Raw genomic sequence first — 22,210 nt, forward strand, 5'->3', positions numbered from 1 at the left:
CATGCGTATGTGTATTTGTTCTTCAGAACAAGTTTGTGAACTGGTTTGTGACTTTATTCTGCTTTCTGAGGCCTATAGGTTTGCTTGACTCAATGAAAGTGAGCATTAGTGTGTTGTTTGATGGTAACATGAGGGATTGTTTGAATGGTAAAATTACTATCATAAGGGCGAGAGAGAGAGAGAGAGAGAGAGAGAGAGAGAGAGAGAGAGAGAGAGACAGAGTATTAATGCTAATATACTAACAGTATCATGTTTACCAGTGTGGCTGCTGATAGCAGTGTTCGTTTCCTGTTTATTATTATTTTTTTATTGATTGTAACAGTAGGATTATTATTATCATTGTTATTATTATTATGACGCCCTGCCATGACGCTTAGTTTGTCTTGTTGTGGTTTATTGTTGTTCTTGATGCCCGACGAACCGGATGACGTCACAGTATCGGTGTATATCTCAGGTGAGCCGCGCGCCAGTTGCCTTCACGGGTGACGTCATGCGGCCGGGCGGGTCACGTGGTGTGAGGTGGTGTCGTGTTCCTGAAGTGAGAGGAAGGAGGAGGAGGAAGAGAAGAAGCCCCCCAGGCAGGAGAGCGGCTGTGGAAGCTTCACCTCTTCTCTTCTTTACCCTTTTTTCTTTTTATTAAAACTTTTTTCACGCGACTGAAACAAACATCCAGGAGGCGCTTTGGTTTTCCGGAAGTTACAGTTTGTCCTGTCTGGAAACACGCCGCGCAGACGAAAGGTTTACCGCCATAACAACGCTTTTTCAGGACAAAACCAACCGAAAGCCCGCCGCAAAAGACAGAAAAGCCCTGCATCTGCCGGTTCCTGGCGGCAGTGCGGTCTGTGTGTGCAGTGGAGTGGAAGTTGGAGCCTTTTTTCTCCTCTGTTCGAGTCTTCCTGGCTGAGAGCCAGCAGGTTGGTGAGCAGGCCTCCTTCCCTCTCTGACTTCTCCACCCTGGAGAATCAGCCAGGGTTTCTCTCCACCCTGGAGAATCAGCCAGTTTGTTTCTTCCTCTGTCTGCTCCCGTAACCTCAGAACAGACAGTGAAGCTTAATCTTCAGTACTTAGCTCTGATCCCTGTTATTACATCTGTAAACACCCTGCAGGTCACACTGAGTCAATGAAGTAAAAATAGAAAGATTTTAACTTTCAAACATTCTGATAATGTGGTGCTGCTTTCAAATAGCATTTTTCATGTTCTAAATACGAAGTAGAGGTTCAGCAGTGGCCAGCTGTGTCAGATTTATTCAATTCCAACAAAGTTTTTGCAGATTTTCAGTCAGGCCTCAGGAATGATGAATCACGGACGGGACTATTGTTTCCCCGTTTTCGCCAGAGTCCAGCAAAGACCAGTGAAATTAAAGAAAAATATGATCAGAATGCCAGTACTCTTCCCCAGGGTTCCATGCTTCCTCTGGTTAAAAACAGGAGGACTGATCATGACTGCAGTTTCTATCAAGCCTTCACCAGTGTGTACTCTCTGCTGCAGTGTAGTGTGGTTGGTTGATGGATTAGGATGTGTGTTTGAAGTGGAGCTGCTGTGCCTGGTTTTCACCTCCTCCTCCTGATGTTCGCTCTCCAGGTGTCTCCTCGGCTCTGTCTTCACGCCAGGTTTGAGTTCTGACCTGCAGGCCAATGTAAGTCGTGTTGAGTGACTGCGTGTGAAAGAGGTACTCCAGAAAACTTCATACTCACTCCTTGTTCTCTCGTGGTCTGGAGATGAAGCGGGTGTAGAGAATGCATTGCTGTGCTGCTGAGCTGATTGGAGGAAACCTGATGCTCACAAACACCTGTGGTTTTTATTACAACTGCAGCACAAAAATGCATTCCTGACCTGACATGCATGGAAGATTCTGGGATAAACTCTCCTTTCAGATGGGCTGAAGGGGTTTTTCTCTCTTCTCATTGGGTACTGGGCTCTTTTTTCTCTTTTTAATTTCTGCTGTTTTTCCCATTTTGTTTGCATGAATGTTGGATTGAATTTTGGGAGTATTTCTTTTCTATGTTTCCTCCTTTTTTCTGTTGTTGATTTGCTTAAGTCCTTTTAGGTTCGAGCTAAAACAAGTAGTCACAACGCAACATGAATTATTAAAGCGATACTTCAACATTTTGGCAAATTGGCCCATTTAGCGCAATTCCTTAGTCATTTCGAACAGCATACTTACTTTTTTTGTGAGGGCGAGCTGTTGTTTATTCAGAGGTGAGTCGGGGAAGGTTTTCGGGACGGACACGATGGAAGTGGATGGTATTTTTGTTCCCCCTCGTCAAACTCATCAAATACAAAATCCAACAACCCCAAAACACTTTGGTGGACACGTTATAATCCGCACATTCACTACGCTGTGAAATATTAATGCAAAATTACGAGATTGAGTTGTTTATGCGAAGATTGCTAAGACGGAACTACTTACTAAACATGGCGTCTGGGCGTAGTGATTTCAAAAGAAAAAGCAGTTCCCAGTATTTGCTTCAGTGTCGTAACGCTACAATATTATTTGTTGGTGTTCCACAGCGTAGTGAATGTGTGGATTATAACGTGTCCACCAAAGTGTTTTGGGGTTGTTGGATTGTGTATTTGATGAGTTTGACGAGGGGGAACAAAAATACCATCCACTTCCATTGTGTCCGTCCCGAAAACCTTCCCCGACTCACCTCTGAATAAACAACAGCTCATCCTCACAAAACAGTAAGTATGCTGTTCGAAATGACTAAGGAGTTGTGCAAAATGGGCCAATTTGCCAAAATGTTGAAGTATCCCTTTAAGTGACAGTCTGTTTGTTTAATTAATTGACAGTTAACTACATTTTCAAGTAGGCTTTAATGGACCTACTCATTACAACACTGAAAGTCACCTGAGACGGACTCAAATAGACTGACATGCAGCAGAAGCATACTACTAACTCACAGAAGAGGCTGAAAGCAACCTCAAAACAATCCTACAGTGTCTGAAGTCGACAGAATCTGACCAAAAACATGGCTTAAAATACTGAAATCAACCAGAAAAAACTATTGGTGATACTTACAACACAACAAAAGTCACTGGAGATGACTGAAAAGGACTAAGAACGTGTTCGTAAGTGTTGACACCACCATGGATATGACTCTACAAGAACTCTGTGAAGCAAGATTCAAACTGTGAAGCTGCCAGATTAACGGAGTAAAACCAGAAAAGGAATAAAAATGAATGAAATGTCCAGAAAAGCTGTCATAAAGAATGAAAGTGACTTGAAATGACCAGAGAAAGACTAAAATGAGCCTGAAAGAACAGAAACCTTATTAAAGGGGGGTTATTGGATGTTATTTAGCCCTTTAGTATCAATCTACAGCACACAAGCAACAAATTTGCCCAAAGTTGAATGTTGAAAGCTGCATGTGTCAAAAACAACTTAAATGAGTAGTTACTTAACGTAACTCCAGTTCTACCAGTGTTTGCATGCCCATCTACGGGCTTCGCTATTGGTACTTCTCTTGGCGCCAGCCAATCCACTGAGACAAAACTGAAACCTGTGCACCAATCCTAGCTGTGTATTGGCACATCACGCCCCTCCCCGAGGGTACATAAACCCCTGGTCCGCGACCCCACACGGGAGGCAGACCGGGGCCGGACGAGGCCAACACGGTCAAGCGACAGAACCCCCGTTTGCGCTGAGAACCGACATGGCCACAGTGTCTGTGCACATATCTGTCAGATATGAACACACAAAGGTGGACATGGACGCCCAGAAGGCAGCCTGGCAGATGTCACCCAGCGTGACACCTCTGCACAGGCCGCAGAAGCAGCCATGCTCCGTGTGGAATAAGCACGAATCACCGCCGGCGGCGGAAGATTCTGAACCTCATAGGCAGCTGCAATAGCGCCCCCAACCCAGTGGGCGAGACGCTGAGAGGACAGCGGGGCTTCACATCCCCTGGCCCCGAGGCACACAAACAGCTGGTCCGTAGTGCGAAAGCCAGCTGTGCGCTCAACATAGCAGCGCAAAGCCCTGACTGGGCATAGCCATGGGTCATCCCCAGACGAGCCAGGCGTGGAGCCAAGCGCCCTGATCCGGATCACCCTCGACCGAAAGTCCGACATGATCACCTTGGGATGAAAGGCCGGGTTAGGCCAAAGGTGCACTAGTCCCCTATCCTGACTGAACACCATGCAGGAGGGGTGGACCGACAAGGCGCAGAGGTCCCCAACTCTCTTGACGGATGCTAGCGCCAACAGAAGAGAAGCCTTAAAGGAGAGAAAACAGCCCTCCGCCTGCTCCAAAGGCTCAAAGGGGGGCCCCCGCAGACCATCCAACACATTGTGGAGGTCCCATGGGGAGACCATATGCCTGGGGGGCGGCCTAAGCCAACACGCCCCACGCAGAAAGCGCTTCACCAGCGGGTGACTGCGTGTAGAAAAGCGGCCGAAACCGCCATGGCCTGCCGTAATGGCCAATGCAAACACCGCGAGAGTGGATGCAGCGTGACCACTGTCCAGCAGGGCCTGAAGAAACTCCAATACTCCACCGATAGCGCAGGAGACCGAGTCAAGACCGTTCTCTGAGCACCACGACGTGAAGAACTGCCACCGAGACCTGTAGGCCTTGACAGTAGAGGGGGCCCTGGCATTCTCGATGGTGGAAATCACCGCTGGGGGGAGATCTAGTTCCACTAATCTCACCCTCTCAGCTTCCAGGCCAAGAGTCTTCCGCCCAGGACCGGGCGGGACCGAAGGGCGCTCCTTGCCTTCAGCAGCGCGTCGGGCCCGTCAGGGATCGGCCACGGTTCCCCGACCGCCGACTTAACCAGGTCCAGTTACCGCGCCCCGGCGTAGGAGCAAGGACACCTATGCTTCGAGAGCAGCTGCCCCGCAGGGCATGCAAGCCACGTCTGAAGAATCCCATCGAAGAGAGGCGGACGACATGCGAACTGCAGGGCATAGCCGCTTCTCATCGTCCTGGACAGCCAGAGAGAAAGCGGTCTCAGCATAGCACACCACGTCTGGAAGTGGAGTGTGAGTGGTTACACTGTGGCCTGGGGGGATGGCCCACCCGTCCTCCCGGCCTCGGGAGGCGGGGGGTCCCCCACAAAAGGGCCGTGGAAGCGGCATCCATTGAAGCAGCGCAGGCGGCCGCCGCGGGGCCACGAGCCAGCACTTTGTTTGAGACAAACCCGGCGGAGGCGGCGTGATCCCAAGGTCCCTCGGGCCGCTGACCTCACTAATGATGCCGGGGTCCGCACGCTTGACAGCGGGGACGCAGGCCGGCACAGTGCCACCATTCTGACGCTTCGCTGTATTGGCGCAGGCAGAAACCAGCGGAGGGCTCAGCCTGGAGCGTTTGCAAGGTACTGGCAGGACCTCGGCAGCGCTCCGCTTGCGCGTTGCCCTGAGTGGGTGAGTCAGCAGCCCAAGCTCGCTGCTGTGACCCACTTCCACGGCCGCAGCGCGGCGAGATCGTGGAGGGAGAGCCGGCAACGGCCGGCGTGTCCGGGCGGCTCCGTGCGCGCACCGCTCACCTCGCTACACTGCTGTATCACATAGCGGGAGGAGGGAGGGAAAGAGCCCCGCCGAGCTTGATATGCTTTAGTCATGCAAGCGCAGAAAAGAGGGGAGGATTGTTGCTCTTTAGGGAAGATGTAACGGGCCTGACGGCCTTTATTTACATGTTTCACCACAGATGCAGGATGAGCGGACGGGGCGCTCCGCGGCTGGGGAGCGCGGGACCGTCTCGGCTGGTTGGCACCCCAGGAGGGTCGGCAGGTAGACGGGGTCTGGCCGGACGCCAGAGAACTCCAGGGGGCTGGCCTCCACTGCTCCGCAGGATGTCGCCACTGTGGGTGGGACTCACGGTGGGGCTGCAGGTGCGGGGCGACAGCCTCGCGCCGCCGCCTCCAGGCGCTTGATGATGACCTGGATGTCAGGTCCGAAGATAGAAGAGGTGGACTGGCGGAGTCCCAGGACTCCTCGCTGATCCCGCTCTGAGAGGGAGGATAGACCAAGCCACAGGTGCCTCATGGCAAGCTAGGCACTGGCCATGACGCGGCCTCCGTTGATGGCGGTGGTGCGGTACATCCGCATCAAGACCTCGGCCATGTTCCGGATCTCCTCGATGTCCTCAGGAGATAACTGGGATCTGTCGTGGCAGATCTTGTCGATGGAGCCCAGCAGGAACATCATGTTGTTAGCTAGGGCAGACGTCTGATTGCCGCTAGCATAACCTCTATCCAGAAAGCCCGCAATGCGCCTGTCCCTCTCTGACGGCAGCACGGGCTTACCGCCCGGCCAGGCAGAGGATCATGGTAGTAGGCACAGTCTCACGACGTCCGTAGACCGGCGGCCAGCCGTCCACACAGCAGTATTCGCGGCAGCCTTTCACCGCGGCGTACCCCAATCCCGCTGCATGTTTGCCTGGAAAGATGGCACAGCGGGACACAGCACCGCAGTCCGGGACCGAGTCCGTGACTGGGTTGCTAGCCCAAGTGCAAAATCGCGCTGCGCCGGCTCCAGAGGCTGCGGCGGGAGCGCGAGACCGGTGCGCCCAGCGGCGGACGTGAAGAGCCCCGCGAGGTGTTCCACAGGCTATCGGGGGGCCCTACGGCGGCTGGTGCGGGAGAAGGTGGAGAGGGAGTCGTCAAGCTGCGTGGACTTCTCCGACGCACAGACTCTGCTGTTGCTGCTGCTGATGCTTCCGCCGGCTTCGGGCCATGAAGAATCTTGGAATCTTGACTCGAAGATCTTGTGGTTTCTTTTAAGTCTCAAGGGCTGTGGAACAAGAAGGCAGAGCCGCCGCTTGAACCGCTGGTTACGTACCCTCGGGGAGGGGCATGGTGATGTGCCAACGTGCGGCTAGGATTGGTACGCAGGTTTCAGTTTTGTCTCAGTGGATTGGCTGGCGCCAAGAGGAGTACCAATAGCGAAGCCCGTAGGTGGGCTAAGCATATCACGAAGTAGAATCAAATGTTCCTCTGCATCAGGCTGCCTCAAACGCAAATGAGTCCCTGTCTCTTTAAGAATCTCCTCAGATTAGCAACACGCCCCCCTCAGAGCGTCCATCTCCATGGCATTCTCCGTGAGTGGAGAGGGGCGGGGGAGTGAGCTGTGCATTATGGGCGGAGCTTCGCACATTATGGGTGGAGCTGTGCATTATGGGCGGAGCTGTGCAGCACCAAGCGTTTCAGCTCTCAACATGGCTGCCAGGGGGAGATTCAGGGATTGCTCAAATATGCGTGAATGGTTCAGGAAACAACTCCATGTGTCTTTTTAATGTCACTATAGCTTTATACAAAGCTCAAAAAAGTGGATTGTGCATAATACCCTCCTTTAAATGTGATCACTAAATGCTGATTGGAGAGATGCTCGCTGAGCTGAGGCAGGTCAGCGGCTCGTCTGGTGGTCTCGATGGTGAGTGTTTGCTGCTGTTTCCAGGGACCAGCGGTGTCCTCATGTCCAATGGCGGAGGTTTGTACGGACGCCCTGAGCGCGCCCGCCAGCTGCCCCACTATGACCAGGTTCCTCCCGGCACGCCGCCTCGGGCCGACTCGCCCCGCCTCCTGCCACCGCTGAGTGGCTCGCCGGCGTCCCGCCTCGCCCGGAGCGCCGACCCGCTGCCCCCGCCGCCCCTGCCCGACCAGCCGCCGGTGGGGAGCGGGTCGGACCCCGGCGGGAGCGAGGACGAGCCGGACCCCGCCCTGGACATCAAGCCGGTGCACCGCTTCATCCCCGACTCCTGGAAGAACTTCTTCAGAGGGAGCCGCCGCAGCAGCAGCCAGAAGGCGTGGTCCATGCCAGCCTCCTCCTGCAACAACAACAACAACAGCACCACCCAGGGCGTGCGCTGCTCCCCCCCACACTCCCCCTCCGCCCCCGGCTCCTACCGAGACCCCTATGGGGGCTCCGGCGGGAGCTACAACTCCCACAAGGAGCTGCTGGAGGGCCGGGACGGTCGTGAGTCGCTGTCAGGGCGCACTTACCGCACGGGGCGGAGCTACAGCGAGCGGGTGGAGGAGTACCACCAGCGCTACGCCTACATGAAGTCGTGGGCGGGGCTGCTGAGGATCCTGGGCTGCGTGGAGCTGCTGCTCGGCGCCGCCGTCTTCGCCTGCGTCTGCGCCTACATCCACAAAGACAACGAGTGGTTCAACATGTTCGGCTACTCGCCGCCCGGCGGAGCGTACGGCGCTGGCTTCTACGGCGCCGGCGCCGGGGGCTCCTACTACACCGGACCCAAGACGGCCTTCGTGCTGGTGGTGGCGGGGCTGGCCTGGCTGGTCACCGTCATCCTGCTGGTGCTGGGCATGACCCTGTACTACCGCTCCATCCTGCTGGACTCCAGCTGGTGGCCCCTGACCGAGTTCACCCTCAACCTGGCTCTGGCTGTGCTCTACATGGCTGCAGGTCAGACACACACACACACACACACACACACACACACACACACACACACACACACACACACACACACACACACACACACACACACACACAACAGCATAATACGGAACAACACGACACAACACACACAGCAACATGACCAGTGTTAGGGAGAATACTTGGAAATGGTATTTAGTTACAGAATACTGAATACCTGCTTTAAATTGTATTTTGTAATGTATTCCGTTACATTGGTTAATCTTGGTACTGAATACTAGAATACGTACGCTTAAAAAAAGTTCAAGTGTACGAAACCTGTTATTTATTTGTAGCTATTCCTGCAGGAAATAAAAGGCACTGTAGTGCTAAACATGTATTGATAGGCAAAAATAAAACCCTTAAACTTTAATTATTTTCTTAAATTTATTAAAGTATCAACAGATTTAAATTCTGTTTTCTGTAATAAAGTGACAGCATGCTTGAAAATTGCACCAGCTGTCTAATCATTTTCCAAAATGGTGCATTCTCTACCAGGGAAAAAGGTTGTCCATCGGCTATGATGTACTAACCTGGCAAAAGCCATCTTCACATGAGCAGCAACGAATTGCTTCACGTCGATCTGGGATTTCACTCGGCAAATCCGTTCGGGGAAGGAGGGACTTGCTGTAGAACTCTTTGCGTTCATTGGATGCAAGGACACAGTGCGCCCGCCTAACCATGTTTAGTTTCAGCCAATCACTGCAAAGAAAAAACCTCTTGCTGATCGTTTTTCTAAGATGCAACAGAGGATTCATCCAAAACAGATTTAATCGCTGTCGGGACATCCATTGTTTTCGCTAGCCGTGCTAATAGTATTAGCAGTCCGTCACTTCCTGCTTCCGTCAAAGCTTGATGTCCCGCCCTAAACGACGCGTGATTGGTCCGACCGAAAAAAATCTGATCCCGAGCAGTACAAGATGGATTCTCGTGATGTGTGAGAACAAATACCGCAAGAATTCAGCTTGCTGGCAAGGTTAATGATGTACTCGAACAACAAATCATCAAGTCGTTTTTGAGTATGTGTGCAGGTGCCCAAAACTGTGTGCTTGAAATGGAGTCATCTGATGATGTGTTTGGAATTCGCAGTACTGCATTGGAATGCTTCCTCTGAAACAACAAACACAGAAACCCAGTTTTAATGATTAAAATAATACAAACAAGCTCTAATTTTTTGATGACAGACATGGATACATCATGAAAAATACAGAAGATTTCAAAATGACACGATTTGTATCTCTTATCAATTACTTAAATTGTATGCATTTGTAAAACACACACAATATTTCATATTTAAGTCATCTCATATTTTGAGGAAACCAAGCATATATCTTTTATTGTTATTTATTTGCTTCAGGGATTAGAGAGCCACTGGGGGAAAAAATAAAAATATGAAGGTTTTTCTGAGAAAAAAAAAAAGTCAGAATTCTGACTTAAAAGTCAGAGCCTCCAGAAAGTAAAAAAAAAAAAAAAAAAAAAATGTAGGACCTTCATTTTTTTCAGTGGTCCTAATCCTCTTCTGTAAAACACTGACGCTTCCCAATTACAACAATTTTTTTGTCAGCATTAATATCTCTTTATTGACATCCATTTGATCAAAGATGAATGATGAGTCGATCAGACTTTCGTGCTACCAGCTTCCACTCAAATGGCACATTCTCTCTGCTGTGTTTTGCCTGTAAATGATACGGTCACAACAATAAAACCAATTTTTGCACAGTAACAGTATTGTGAACTGACGTCCATTGCACATCAAAAGAAAAGTGTTTTTAACGCACATTTACCAAAGAACCCTCACAACAAGCATAGCTAACGGTAGCGTATCCATGTATCCAACGTTAGCTAACATTAAAACTCACAGCAACAACAACAACATGGCACTGTCAAATCATCCACTAAAAGCAAAGCTAAATGGAAAAATCACAGTAGGGAAAAATACTTACTTTAAGGTGCTTCTGCAGGTTAGAGGTAGAGTCTTTGGATGCTGACAGTAGTTTGGTTGTTGGCAAACAGATTGCACTGCGCCGTGAAATGTCGCTGACCCGTCTCCTTTTTCAGAGTAAAAAAATGCTTAAATTTCCACAGCGTGAATGCACTTTTTCCTTCATTGCTGGAAGGTTGATTCCGTTGTGGTCGTGGCTCCGAGCAGCACGGCTCCTCCTCTGAATCCATACTCGACCACACGTGTGAATGCTGAGCAGGAGTGAGATGCATGTTACTGAAGTATGGGATAGCCAGCGCAACACACCATTTATTTATATTTTGGTGATACTAAAAAAAAAAAAAAAAGAAAAGAAACGTGAAAAAGACGTGAGTATTCCAATGGCATGATGAAGGCAACTGTATTCTAAATACCACATTTAAAAACAGTAACTGTACCTCAATACAGTTACTAATTATTAGTATTCTAAATACGTAACGGCAGTACATGAATTCCGTTACTCCCCAACACTGAACACGACACAACAACACAACACGACTCCAGCTGGTGGCCCCTGACAACCTGGCTCTGGCTGTGCTCTGCAAGGCTGCAGGTCAGACACACACACACACACACACAACACTACACACAACAGCACTACACAACACACACACACACAACACAACAGCACTGTACAACACAACACACACAACAGCACAACCTGACACAACACACACACAACAGCACTACACAACACACAAGACAACACAACACACAACAGAAAACCCTCAAACTAAACACAGCGACCTTTGAAAAAACAAGGCCACTGATGAAGCACCAGGAAAGACAAAAACTTTTTAAAAAGTTGAAAAAGACACAATATACAAAAACACACAAATTATTTTTTTAAAAGAAACCAACACAAGTTAAAATAATCCCAAAAATATGAAAAATGATGCGAAAAAGACATGAAATGACCTGAAAGACAAACACAAAGCCCAAGAGGGACCAGAGGAGACACAGCGACCGCACGGAAAGAGATTTCATAACTTCAAAAACGAGGAAACAACGAGAGGCGTCCTGACAGCCGCGGGAAACACGACCACAGCTCGCTGCTTGCTTCTAAAACATTTGCAAAAGCGTTTTGTTTACAGCGTGTAGAATTCTGAGGAAGATCATTGAGAAAGTGAAGTGGTGTGAATAGTTTCTGAGCAGCCAAATGATCAGAACAAGACAAAGAGTGGGAATACACACAAGATGAACACATGAAGACCAGATGCCAGTCCGTCACTCCGTCACTAAGGACATCCTTCTAGAAAATCTGACAGCGGAAACCACTGCAGAGTTCCTCCGTGAAGGAGTGTGTTTCTCTGTGTGTGTGTCCTCCAGGTATCGTGTACGTGCGGGACACGACCCGTGGTGGCCTGTGCTCGTACCCGGTCTTCAACAACGGGATCAACGGTGCGTTCTGCCGGACGGAGGCGGGCCAGACGGCCGCCATCATCTTCCTGTTTGTCACCATGGTGGTGTACCTGATCGGCGCCGCCGTGTGCCTCAAGCTGTGGAGGCACGAGGCGGCCCGCCGCTACCGCGAGCGCTACGGACAGGAGGTATGGAGCCCCACGCCGCAGGAGAGGGCGGAGCCTCAAAGCACCCGTTGGGTCACCTGGGGGGTTCTGCACAAAACCAGGATCAGGGATTAAGCTGGCAAACTGTGGTGATCCTGGACAAAGTTAGCCTCAAGTCGGTTGCACAAAAGCTGGCTAAGTTCATCCCGGACCAGTCACCACGGTGATTTACTCTCTGCAGCTCGCTGCTCCACAGCAGGCTAACTACCAGGATCAGATTAATCCTGCCCTGCTCTGCTGTCAGCAGTGTGAGAAGTGGGCGTGGCTTACAGCATTTCCTTGATTTTTACACACATTACATCATTTAATCATCTTGCAGCCAAACCTTCCAGCTGTAGTCGCTGCATCTGCAGGGTCTGGTTGACTTCAGTATTATTTTGTTGCTCAGATTATATGAAGAACAAAATAACTTCCAACACAGACATTTCAGAATCCTTTCTTCATTAATACAAGTCCTGCAATAAGTAACAACAATAAGTAGGCTGGCTCGGCCCCCCCTTTGAGACATCAGGCCCACAGAAAACATGATTTATGAAATTTTGGGGGGCTAAATATGGACAAAATGCTTTTTCCCCCGTGTTTTTACTTTATTGTATTATTATTATTATTATTTTTTGTATGATCATAATCATGGATCACAGCAGAATGAGGCCGTTGTCAGTGTCTGATCTGAGCGTCACTGTTTCACTTTAAAGCTGCCGCCTGCATGCAGTACCTGTCCTCACCATTGAAGCGTGGGGGCGCTATGCCTTAAACGTCACTTAAAGCAGACGTACAGGCTGGAATAATGGATGTGTTTTGTGTAAGGTCCTCGCTCTGGGCCCCCCCTTTTTAAGTGAGCCCCCCCTGCAGCTGCGGTACAGTCCACACTGCTGCTCGTCCCGGTGAAGGAAGACGCTCGTCCTTGTTCCATTTTCAATCTGTGGTTCTGTGATCGATGTCGTGGTCTTCTGAAGAACGCCGTGAACGCCACTGATCCTGATGCTCCCACCGGGCTGGAGTAAGCCGCGTCTTTTCATCCAGGCTCGGCAAACGTGCAACCGATTAATCCGAGAAAACACCGACTAGGCTGACTCAAGCCGCGCATTTTCATTTATCCTGGATGGATTCATCCCACTTTTGTGCAACACCCTCCTGGTTAGTTTGCCAGGCAGCGTGAGCAGCTCCCGACTCGCTCCTCAGTCCCTCACATTCCCTCTGAAAGTCTTCCTGAACGCCTAGCAGGGTGCAAAACCAATATAAGGAAAGAGAGATGCTGCAGGGAATCATGGATAAACGTCCAGTCCTGGCTGTGCTCTGTGCCCGGGGCAGCAGCGCCCGCCGGCGGCTGCGACACCAGCCTCGTGCGCCTTCGCCACCGATGCAGTGGCGGTACCACACCCCTAAACTGTCCACACACACAACGAGCCAAAGCATTCTGTGCCAAACGTTTGTTCAGAAATGTTAAATTTAAATGTGGATAAAGTGTCCTGGCTGGAAACGCCTGACTGAAATGTGTGAGGATTCGTGGAATGACATCCTGTGATTGCCTTCAGAATTTCAATTTGCAACAGATATAAATAACGGCAAGATGATATCCTTAATAACATCTATAACGTCTACATATCACCATATATTTATGGTAAATACACAGCAGAAGTCTCACCAAATCTCTCTCCATGGTCTTGTATTTTCGTCCGACCTTTGGAAAGTTTAATAAAATATTTAAAACAACAACCAAGTAAACATACCTCCATACAGAACCTTTTGGAAGACCTAAAATTCTGTAACTAGAACAAAACATGCAAAAAAGACAGTGAGAAGTGAGAGTGCAGCGTCCACAGAGCTTTATATCACCCGTCTTTAGTGTCCAGATGGACGTGGGTCCGACCGTACTCAGCATGTACTCTGACACTCTGCTTTTGGTAAATTTTAGTAAAATGTAGTAAATCCTGGCTTGGTCCTGAACAGAGCAGCAAGCCTCACACCACACTGGAGAACACACTGGGTTCCATCTCGAGGAACACCGGCAGGGTGGAACTGCACACTTCAGGCCGTCTCGGTGAAACGGCTCCGTATTTTACCATAAGCCTCTATCTGTCCGTTTATGGGAGGACGTCTCCGTCGTTCTGGTGGAGTTCTGGAGCCTGAGCCCCGCCCCGCTCCAGGGCCCTGCTGGGCCTGCAGGCGGAGCGGCGGTCCTGGGGCCTGAACGAAGGAAGCGGTCTTGGAGCAGAGCAGATCCGTCGGCCGCGGCTCCCGGTTCATCTCCAACAGCAGTCCAGCCAATCAACAGGGTTCATTCTTCTGCAGTGAACATGTTTCATGAAACGTGTTTCTTCCAGTTTCTCTTCAGGCCTTTGTAATGAGTAGCCCAGGTTCTTCACGGTTTCACTAAATTAAACAGGATCAGTGGACAGGAAGCGGTCGGCGGCTCCACATGTACTAACAGGATGTTCTCCGTGTGCAGATGCAGCCGTCTGAGATGGTTCCTGTGAGGACGTTGGTGAGTTTTTCTTCGTTTTGCTCAAGTTTGTTTTTTAAAATTTTAACAATAAGTATACAAAGTGGTGTCTCAAAGACAACGTAGGAACATATTATCTTTATCACACATAGGAACCAAACCGACAATAAATACATCAAAGATATGTAAATATGATAAAAGATTGGGGGGAAAACAGCCACTCCCACTCAACACACGGTCTGATTGGGTAAAATGTAAAATGCACAGATCGTTAAGAAAAAATAGAAAAAGAAATTCTCTCCTTCGCTGCTACATGTACGCCGGTCAGCACTGGACACACAGTCAGGGAAACTCAGTGACGGGAATCATTCTGGAACAGCAGAAGGCTTAACTTCCTCAACACGTTTGAATAAAAGCCTCCAGATTTTATTCAATTTGGCAAGAGAACCATTTAACGTACATCCTTCTCTATCTTAACGAAGTAGAGAATATCTTTGATCCATAAGGAGTGAGAGGGAGGGACAGGAGACTCCAGTGAAGTTGGACGCCTGGCGAACCAAGTAACTGAAGCCTCAAAGTCCGCCTCATGTTTTGGAAATAAGGTTGTAGGTAGGACTCCAGATACTGCCATCACTAAAGGGTTGCTTTAATCATGTCCTACAAGGAGGGGAGACTCCAAAATCCTGGAGACCAGCAGTAATTCCTAAACCTGGTCAGGATAATACTGTGTGGCTCATGCAGACCTATTCGCATCTATAATGGCAAAACACTTGGAAAACACAATCCTGGGTCTAACTGACCCGGATCAAACTGGTTTTCTAAAACCACAAAAACACAAGAAGGACTGTGTCAGGCGAGCACTACACCGTATTGACAATATGAGAAAAACCAGCAAAGAATCAGTAGTTATGAGGCTTGATGCAGAGGCTTTCCATTCAGTTCCGTGGGATTGTTGATCTCAAAAGGACTCAGGATGCCTGAAATCTTTAAATTGCTCACCAGCAGCCAGAATTCAAATAAATGGGAATCTGTCTGAATGTAAATGCAGATGTTGCCCCTTTGAAATGACCACTGTAGTCCATAGTCTCGTTTTTATTTTGAGCTCAATTTTTAAAAGGGTTTTTTTGTACAAATGTCAACAAGGAAAAAGTTCCCCTGTGAAAACACACAGTGCAGCAATCAGTATAATTTAGGATTAAGTTAGCAGTGAATCAAATGAGGATAAAAGGAAACTTACACGTCTGAGCCACGATCACTTTTGTGCAGCCACAGCCTGGTTACTGCGCCACACGCCAGCTCGCCATGAACCGGCTGTGGGCCTACCCTACACAAGACCACACCCCGCGCCTGGCGTGGACCGGGCGCTCACGTGACCCGGATTTCCGGAGTTGTATTGAAATAAAACTGACTATTGAGAATGCAGTTATAATAGTATAAATTCCCAAAAAAAACATATTGTTATACACAGTGAACCAATAATACAAGATAAAGTGCAACAGTGCTGTACAAATATGCATCTGCAAAACCCGGTTTCAACACAGACAGATATGCGCCCTCAGCCCGGCTCTCTGCCCTGTTCATCGATCGAGGCGATCAGAGAGGACGGTGATAGAATGGAGAGACTCAGCAAATGCAGATGATATTCCTATGACACTTAACCATCCTGAGAAAGTTTACTGAAAGTACTGTCCCTGTTAATGAAAGTTGGTTCATGTTCTGGCGATAAACCTGCCTCAAACACAGACCCTTACTTTCAACTACATACCTGGGGAGATGATCTCCAGGAAGTGTCTTTTTAAGTGGGAAAACAACATGATTAAATATTTAGGAGTTCAGATACCGAAGGACTTGACTTCCACTTATGATAACACTTACCCCGTTACTGCAGACATGAAAACAACTACTCCCAATGAATATGTAGTATAGCAGTAAAGACGAACGTCCTGCCTTTCAGTCACTGCCGGTGGAAATACCTCCCGAGCAGTTTAATGAAAGGAATAGAATGATGTCATCCGTTATTTGGGAGACAGAAAAAACAAGAGTGAGATTTCAGACCTCACAACTTCCAAGGCACAAAGGTGGGCTGGCTCTGCCTGCCTAGAAAACCATTACAGAGCAGCACAATACGCTACCCCGTCTGCTGGCGTGACGCCACACATGAGGCCAAATGGAAAACCAGAGAACAAGACCTAATAAACACGCTTCTGTCCTCATTAGTAGGAGACGTAAAGCTCATGTTTGGAAAAAACTCCCTCCCTCCAGTCCATTGAACATCTGGAAAAAAGTACTCAAAGACAAAGAATTTGAACAAAATGCACCAATAGTACACTGGATAGTCCACGGTAAACTAGACAACAGATTTAAATACTGGAGACACTCAGCAATTACTGCATTTTCAACAATAACAAACAATAGACTCGCTTTCCAAACAATCAAGAGCAACTTTAACCGAGATTCATGATTTCTTCAGATAGCTTCAACTGAGACATTACTATGACAACAACATTTCTCAGCAGACAGAGGATTACATCTGATTAAAATATTCATGGAGGTACAAGAAGGTAGCTCCATCAGAAAGTTGATCTCCAAAATATCCACATCCTTGCAGACAGAGGCGACTCCACAGCATATGTTAAAGATGGATGGGAAAGAGAAACTGGAGTACAGATACCTGCAGAGGACTGGCTCCACGTCCACTCAGAGCTCGGGCCTTTAGAGGGAGTTCGCTTGGAAAAACATCCCCAGATTTTTTATCACCCCGAAAACCAAAAGGTCCCGGACGAGCAGGCCGGAGCTTGGTCTCTGTTGGAGGATGTGTGGTGATTCGGCTGCGGGACATTTCCACAGCTTTTGGGAGTGTCCTACGTTTTTACCATTTTGGGAAATTGTTTTAAAGGAAATTAGATCAATTTTAGGTTCAGACATAGACTCCTCTGTCAGTTTTTTGGATTTAAGGAATTTACCAACAACCATGAAGAAAAGAGAGATACTTCATACAGATTCTGTTGGTTCAGTGTGAGACGGCAGTAAGAAAATGGCTCGGTATTCATGTTGAATCTGTAACGACCCTGTCTGCTCCTCACGTTGTTACGTTTGTTTCATGAGAAAAAAAACTTCTAAAATAAAGATAAAGTATAAAAACAGAAAAGAATCTGCAGCACAGGAAGCTGGGTGGAGCTGTTGAGTTCTTCTGAAGCGTGCTGGAGCTTCAGGGCTTCCTGTCTGCAGATGGCTCCAGCTGCTGCTCCCAGAGCGCCGGAGCAGGAGCGAGGCTCCTCGGTCGTCCCCATCCGCTCCGTCCCCGACGCCGCTCCCGCCAAGGTGCTGCAGGGGGTCATCCCGTCGGGTCACATCCCCAAACCGGTCATCGTACCCGACTACATGGCGTGAGTGATCAGATCCAGCGACTCTTTAGTGAGAAATCAATTCCTCTCACCTCTCATTGCACCACACAAAATGAAATCCTGAAGTATCTGATAGAATTCTGTCTTTGAACGGATACTTCCTGTTCATAAATCACTTTTGATCTGAAAAATTGTATGTTCATGCTTATTTTGTCTGACCAACATCTGCAGACGCGCATGTCTGCATACTTACATTCATTCATTCATTCTTACATGGGTGAACAGACGCAAAGCCAACAGTCCAATACACACACACACACACACACACACACACACACACACACACACACACACACGCATGCTTACAGAAGTTCAGTGTCCGTCATGTTCCGCTGCTGAAGTCCTGTTCAGCCCGACACGCTCCTGCCGGAATGAACGCTGACTCTGTTCCTTGCAGTAAATACCCGACGATCCGCTCTGACGAGGAGCGAGACCAGTACCGAGCCGTGTTCAACGACCAGTACGCCGAGTACAAGGAGCTGCACGCCGACGTGCAGGCCACGCTGAAGAGGTTTGAGGAGATGGACGCCATGATGCGCGGCCTGCCCCGGCACCCGGCCACGCAGCTGGTGAGCCGCTCACTTCCTGGTCCTGACGCTTCCTGTGTGCGCCGGCGTTTCCCCTCCGCCCTCCGCATTCCTCAGTGGCTCCGCTCAGACTGCTGTTGGGTTTCTGTGTTAAACCGCTGACTTGAATGTGGCTTGGCTGTCTTTCTGCAGGAGGCTGATCGCATCAGCAGGATCCTGCAGGACTACCAGAGGAAGAAAAACGTGAGATTTTTTTCCCCTCTTGTCGTTTTTGTGTCATAAAGAATAACAGCTCTCACCGGCTGACAGATCTTCATTGATCAAATATGAGCACCTGCTGCCCCGTGTATCCATCATCTTCAATGACTCTCTGGGAAGAAAAAAGTCACTTTAAATACGTCAGCATTGTCAATACACTTTAATCAAGTGTTCTTAGAAATATTAGAGACACATTTACCGTGTTTTTTGGGCCATAAGGCGCACCGGGTAGTAATAATGTAACGTCCAGCGGTCCGATTGGACGGATGGCGAGTTGGACGTCATATCGCTGGTTTATTAAGCTTACTGTGGCTGTAACCACACCAACACTACAGCAAAACAACAGTCTAACCTGAAGAAAGAACAGCTGAGAGGCTGTGCGCTCTCTGCTTTTCTGACACACACACACACACACACACACACACACACACACACACACACACACACACACACACACACACAAACTTCCTGGCCCCGCCCCTGCTCCCTCCCAGCCACTCACACCCCGGCGGTCCGTTCAGGTAACTTGAAAACCTGGGAACTCACAGAGCACATTACCTGTAAGACGTAACACCTACAGCATAAAAACTCAAGCCATTATTATTGATGTATCCTGACGGGGTAAAGAAAGAATTCCCACTGAAATAGCTACACTGTGGATGACAGCAGGAGCCGCTGAAAACCACTCTCAAGGTGGAACATTTTGGAAATACTGGCACAAGGCTCCGTGTGGCACAAGGCGGCGTGAGGCCCCGTGTGGCACAAGGCGGCGTGAGGCCCCGTGTGGCGCGCTCCATGCACAGCTGTGGTTTTGCCGCCGCTCCGCAGTACGTCCTGCAACTCAGGGGAAAAAAAGTGAATGTTTTTCAGACACAACAGTTGCCATGACTGAGCGTTTTCTACCTTTTTTTATATTGAAGGACCAAAAAGTCATCCACTTCTCTCCAAAAGAGAGGGAGTTTCATCCGTTTCATCAAACATCATAAATCCAGTTGGTGGATTTAAATAGTTTCCGTATCTTTGTCCCCACAAACCAAGACCTGAAGGTTTAGTTGCCTTCAGTTTTTATTTGTGTTCAGATTGATCAGATCAGTCTGTTTGCTTTTTCTGAGGTTTTGTGTTGAGGGAAATAATGTGGGCTTGAGAGAGGCCTTGCTCTTTACCCTGGAGCCACCAGAGGACCTGAAGAACCGGGGACCAGCAGAGCCCGGGTCCTGGGTCTGGCTGTGATCTTCTTCCAGACAGTGTTTCTGGCTCCTGTAGCTCCAGGTTTTATTCTTCCAAAGAGCTCGTCCTTATTTACCTCCACTTCAGATGTGAGTGGATCAATTTCCAGCTCAGAAAAGTTTGTTTTCTCGCCAAGGTTTCTCCTCTGTGTTTGACCTCGGTGGGCGGGGCTTCTGAACCATGAATATTTAATTGCAAGGCATGTAAATGATGATTGATTTCTGCCGCTGTATTTATCAAGACCCAATCACTTGTACGCTGACATCAGTCAGGTCTGAAAGCTTCATAAGTTTCATGAACCCACAGGGGTCTGTTTATGCCGTACGATGAATCCTGCGCTCATTTCTACGCTATGCTGATAAATGAGGCTCAGTGTGGTTGATGGTGTTGCAGGATCCAACTTTCCTGGAGAAGAAGGAGCGCTGCGAGTACCTGAAGAGCAAACTGTCACACATCAAGCAGAAGATCCAGGAGTACGATAAAGTCATGGAGTGGAACGACGGCTACAGCTGAGCCAGGAGACAAACTACAAGAACGCTGCTACTACGGGAACAGCGAGCAGAGAAACCTACAGGAGGCAGTTCAGTCAGAAAAACGCCTCCCTGCTGGTCTTTATGTACGTCCAGAAGAATCTCGGAGGACTTAGAAAGCGCTTTATTCTAAATGGGATGATTCAACACCTCAGTCTGAAAACACTAAACATCAGCAATCACTCCTTTCAGGTTGACGAATATTTAAAACTCGCTAGTTGTGACATCTCTGGTCATTTTAAGTGTAAAACCAGTGATACAGCCAATGTGTGACAATTCTTTAACAGCTAAACTTAAAATGCAAAGGAACAACCTAAAAGCCACTGGTATTTGTTAGTTTCACGGGTATGGAGTGGAAGTGCCCGTCTCCACCTTTACAGATGTTTTAAATTTAAAAAAAAAAAAAGCTTGTTATTTGTTTGAATATAGCACCAGTTTCCAAAATTAAGTTTGATTAAAGTGCAGATTGGAATATTTTCATTGAAACATCATCAGATTGTCAAATAAATGGCCTTACTAGTGAGCCACAGTGCTGTAATACCACTTTGTACCATTAGGTGGTGCATTGAGACCTCACCGGTGAGATCTCAGCATGGAGTTCAGTGGAACTTTAAACACCCTGTTCCAGGAGGAATCACTCCTTCCACCCGTTTTCTGGCCCGCTCCTTCCTTTTCAGGGTCGCTCGGCCCGGAGAAATGTTCCAGCTAAAACAGAAAATCAATGGAAAGGAAAAGTCACACATTTTGCCTCCACTGCTCAGTCTGAGTTTGATCCATTTCTTTTTTTTTTCTTAAAACACCTTTCCACTGCTTTATCCTCACTTGTGCTCAAATTCATGATATTACTTCATAACGACCAATAGTTTATTGATTTGGACCAATTTAACCAGTAAAATCAGCTTTGTGGTAACGTTACACTTCATATATTACTTCTGGAGCATTAAAGAAATCCTTTTATTAGTATAATTTGTGCCACCACTAATGTAACAACACATGGATCAAACTACACTTCATGGAAAAAGAACTTTTTCCGCAGTTTGCCGATCAAAAGAAGGCATAGTGGAAGTTTTAGTCATCCGGTTCATTGCAGAGTGTGTAACTCTATTGCCAGGTTGTTACAAAAACCCCCAACACACAAACACTGAAATATGATGAATTTCTGTTATCCATAAAATCCACTGCTGTTGTCTTAACTACTACGACTAACAGAGGGCCTCAAATCCTCCCAAGCCTTACATCCAGGATCCTGTAGGTTACCTGGTTTTATGTATTTATTACCTGAAATATGGTAGATTAGTGAATTTTAAATGTGCTTTTTGGAGGATTAAAAAAAAGCCAAACAAATCCAATGTCATAGTTCAATATTTGAAGAGACTGAACATTTGAAAGCGATACTGGATTGTTAGAAAATGTCTAAATATGCAAACTTAAAAGAATGTGTACTGTGATTTTAGCTGAGACTCACCACTTAAATGGAGAACTGACAACATTAATGTGAATTTTTGAAGTACAAATCACTGGGAGAAAAATCTGCCATTTCAACGAGGCGTCTGCAGCCTGGGAAACTGCATCAGAGTCCTGTAACAGATTTATAACCTGTATTTTTAGCTCTTTGTTCTACCATTTCAAAGAATAACAATTTTGTACTTTATAGACATTAGAATATTTCAAAGTGCCTGAAAAATGAACGTTTGTTTCCTTTTTTAACCCTGAACATGTCTGACGATGGAAGTTTGGTTGGTTGTAAATATTTTGCTGTGAATGCCCTTTTTCTTAATAATTTAAGTGATAAAGTGGTGCTTTCTGTGTGAGAATATACTTCTGTGGTCAATGTCCTCATTATTCAGCAAAAGAAAAGTCTTCATTTTATTTAAATTCACTTGGCTGGAAAA

At 47.9% G+C, this 22,210-nt stretch overlaps 1 protein-coding gene across 5 annotated transcripts; it reads left to right on the forward strand.

The window, feature by feature from the left end:
* Positions 1-550: 550 nt before the first annotated feature.
* marveld2a (MARVEL domain containing 2a) lies at positions 551-20,796 on the forward strand. Of its 5 annotated transcripts, none has more exons than XM_030085193.1 (9): positions 551-918; positions 1,583-1,670; positions 7,400-8,368; positions 11,691-11,911; positions 14,379-14,414; positions 17,601-17,758; positions 18,174-18,345; positions 18,496-18,546; positions 20,182-20,796. In XM_030085193.1, exons 3-9 carry the CDS (start codon positions 7,417-7,419, stop codon positions 20,299-20,301), a joined length of 1,710 nt encoding a protein of 569 aa, XP_029941053.1. In that variant the 5' UTR covers positions 551-918; positions 1,583-1,670; positions 7,400-7,416; the 3' UTR covers positions 20,302-20,796. The 5 variants fall into 5 exon arrangements, with proteins under 5 accessions (XP_029941053.1, XP_029941052.1, XP_029941051.1 ...); XM_030085192.1 differs by having other exon boundaries at positions 1,583-1,637; XM_030085191.1 differs by having other exon boundaries at positions 551-914.
* The last annotated feature ends 1,414 nt before the right edge of the window (positions 20,797-22,210 follow it).

This window comes from Salarias fasciatus (assembly GCF_902148845.1).
Source record: "Salarias fasciatus chromosome 7 unlocalized genomic scaffold, fSalaFa1.1 super_scaffold_4, whole genome shotgun sequence".
Lineage (NCBI taxonomy): Eukaryota > Metazoa > Chordata > Actinopteri > Blenniiformes > Blenniidae > Salarias > Salarias fasciatus.

Excerpts from the sequence above, each read along its gene's own strand:
- marveld2a (XM_030085193.1), top strand. The coding sequence starts at position 7,417 with ATGTCCAATGGCGGAGGTTTGTACGGACGCCCTGAGCGCGCCCGCCAG. Across the intron at positions 14,415-17,600 it reads TGGTTCCTGTGAGGACGTTG|ATGGCTCCAGCTGCTGCTCC; the intron begins GTGAGTTTTTCT and ends TCCTGTCTGCAG. Across the intron at positions 18,346-18,495 it reads GGCACCCGGCCACGCAGCTG|GAGGCTGATCGCATCAGCAG; the intron begins GTGAGCCGCTCA and ends GTCTTTCTGCAG.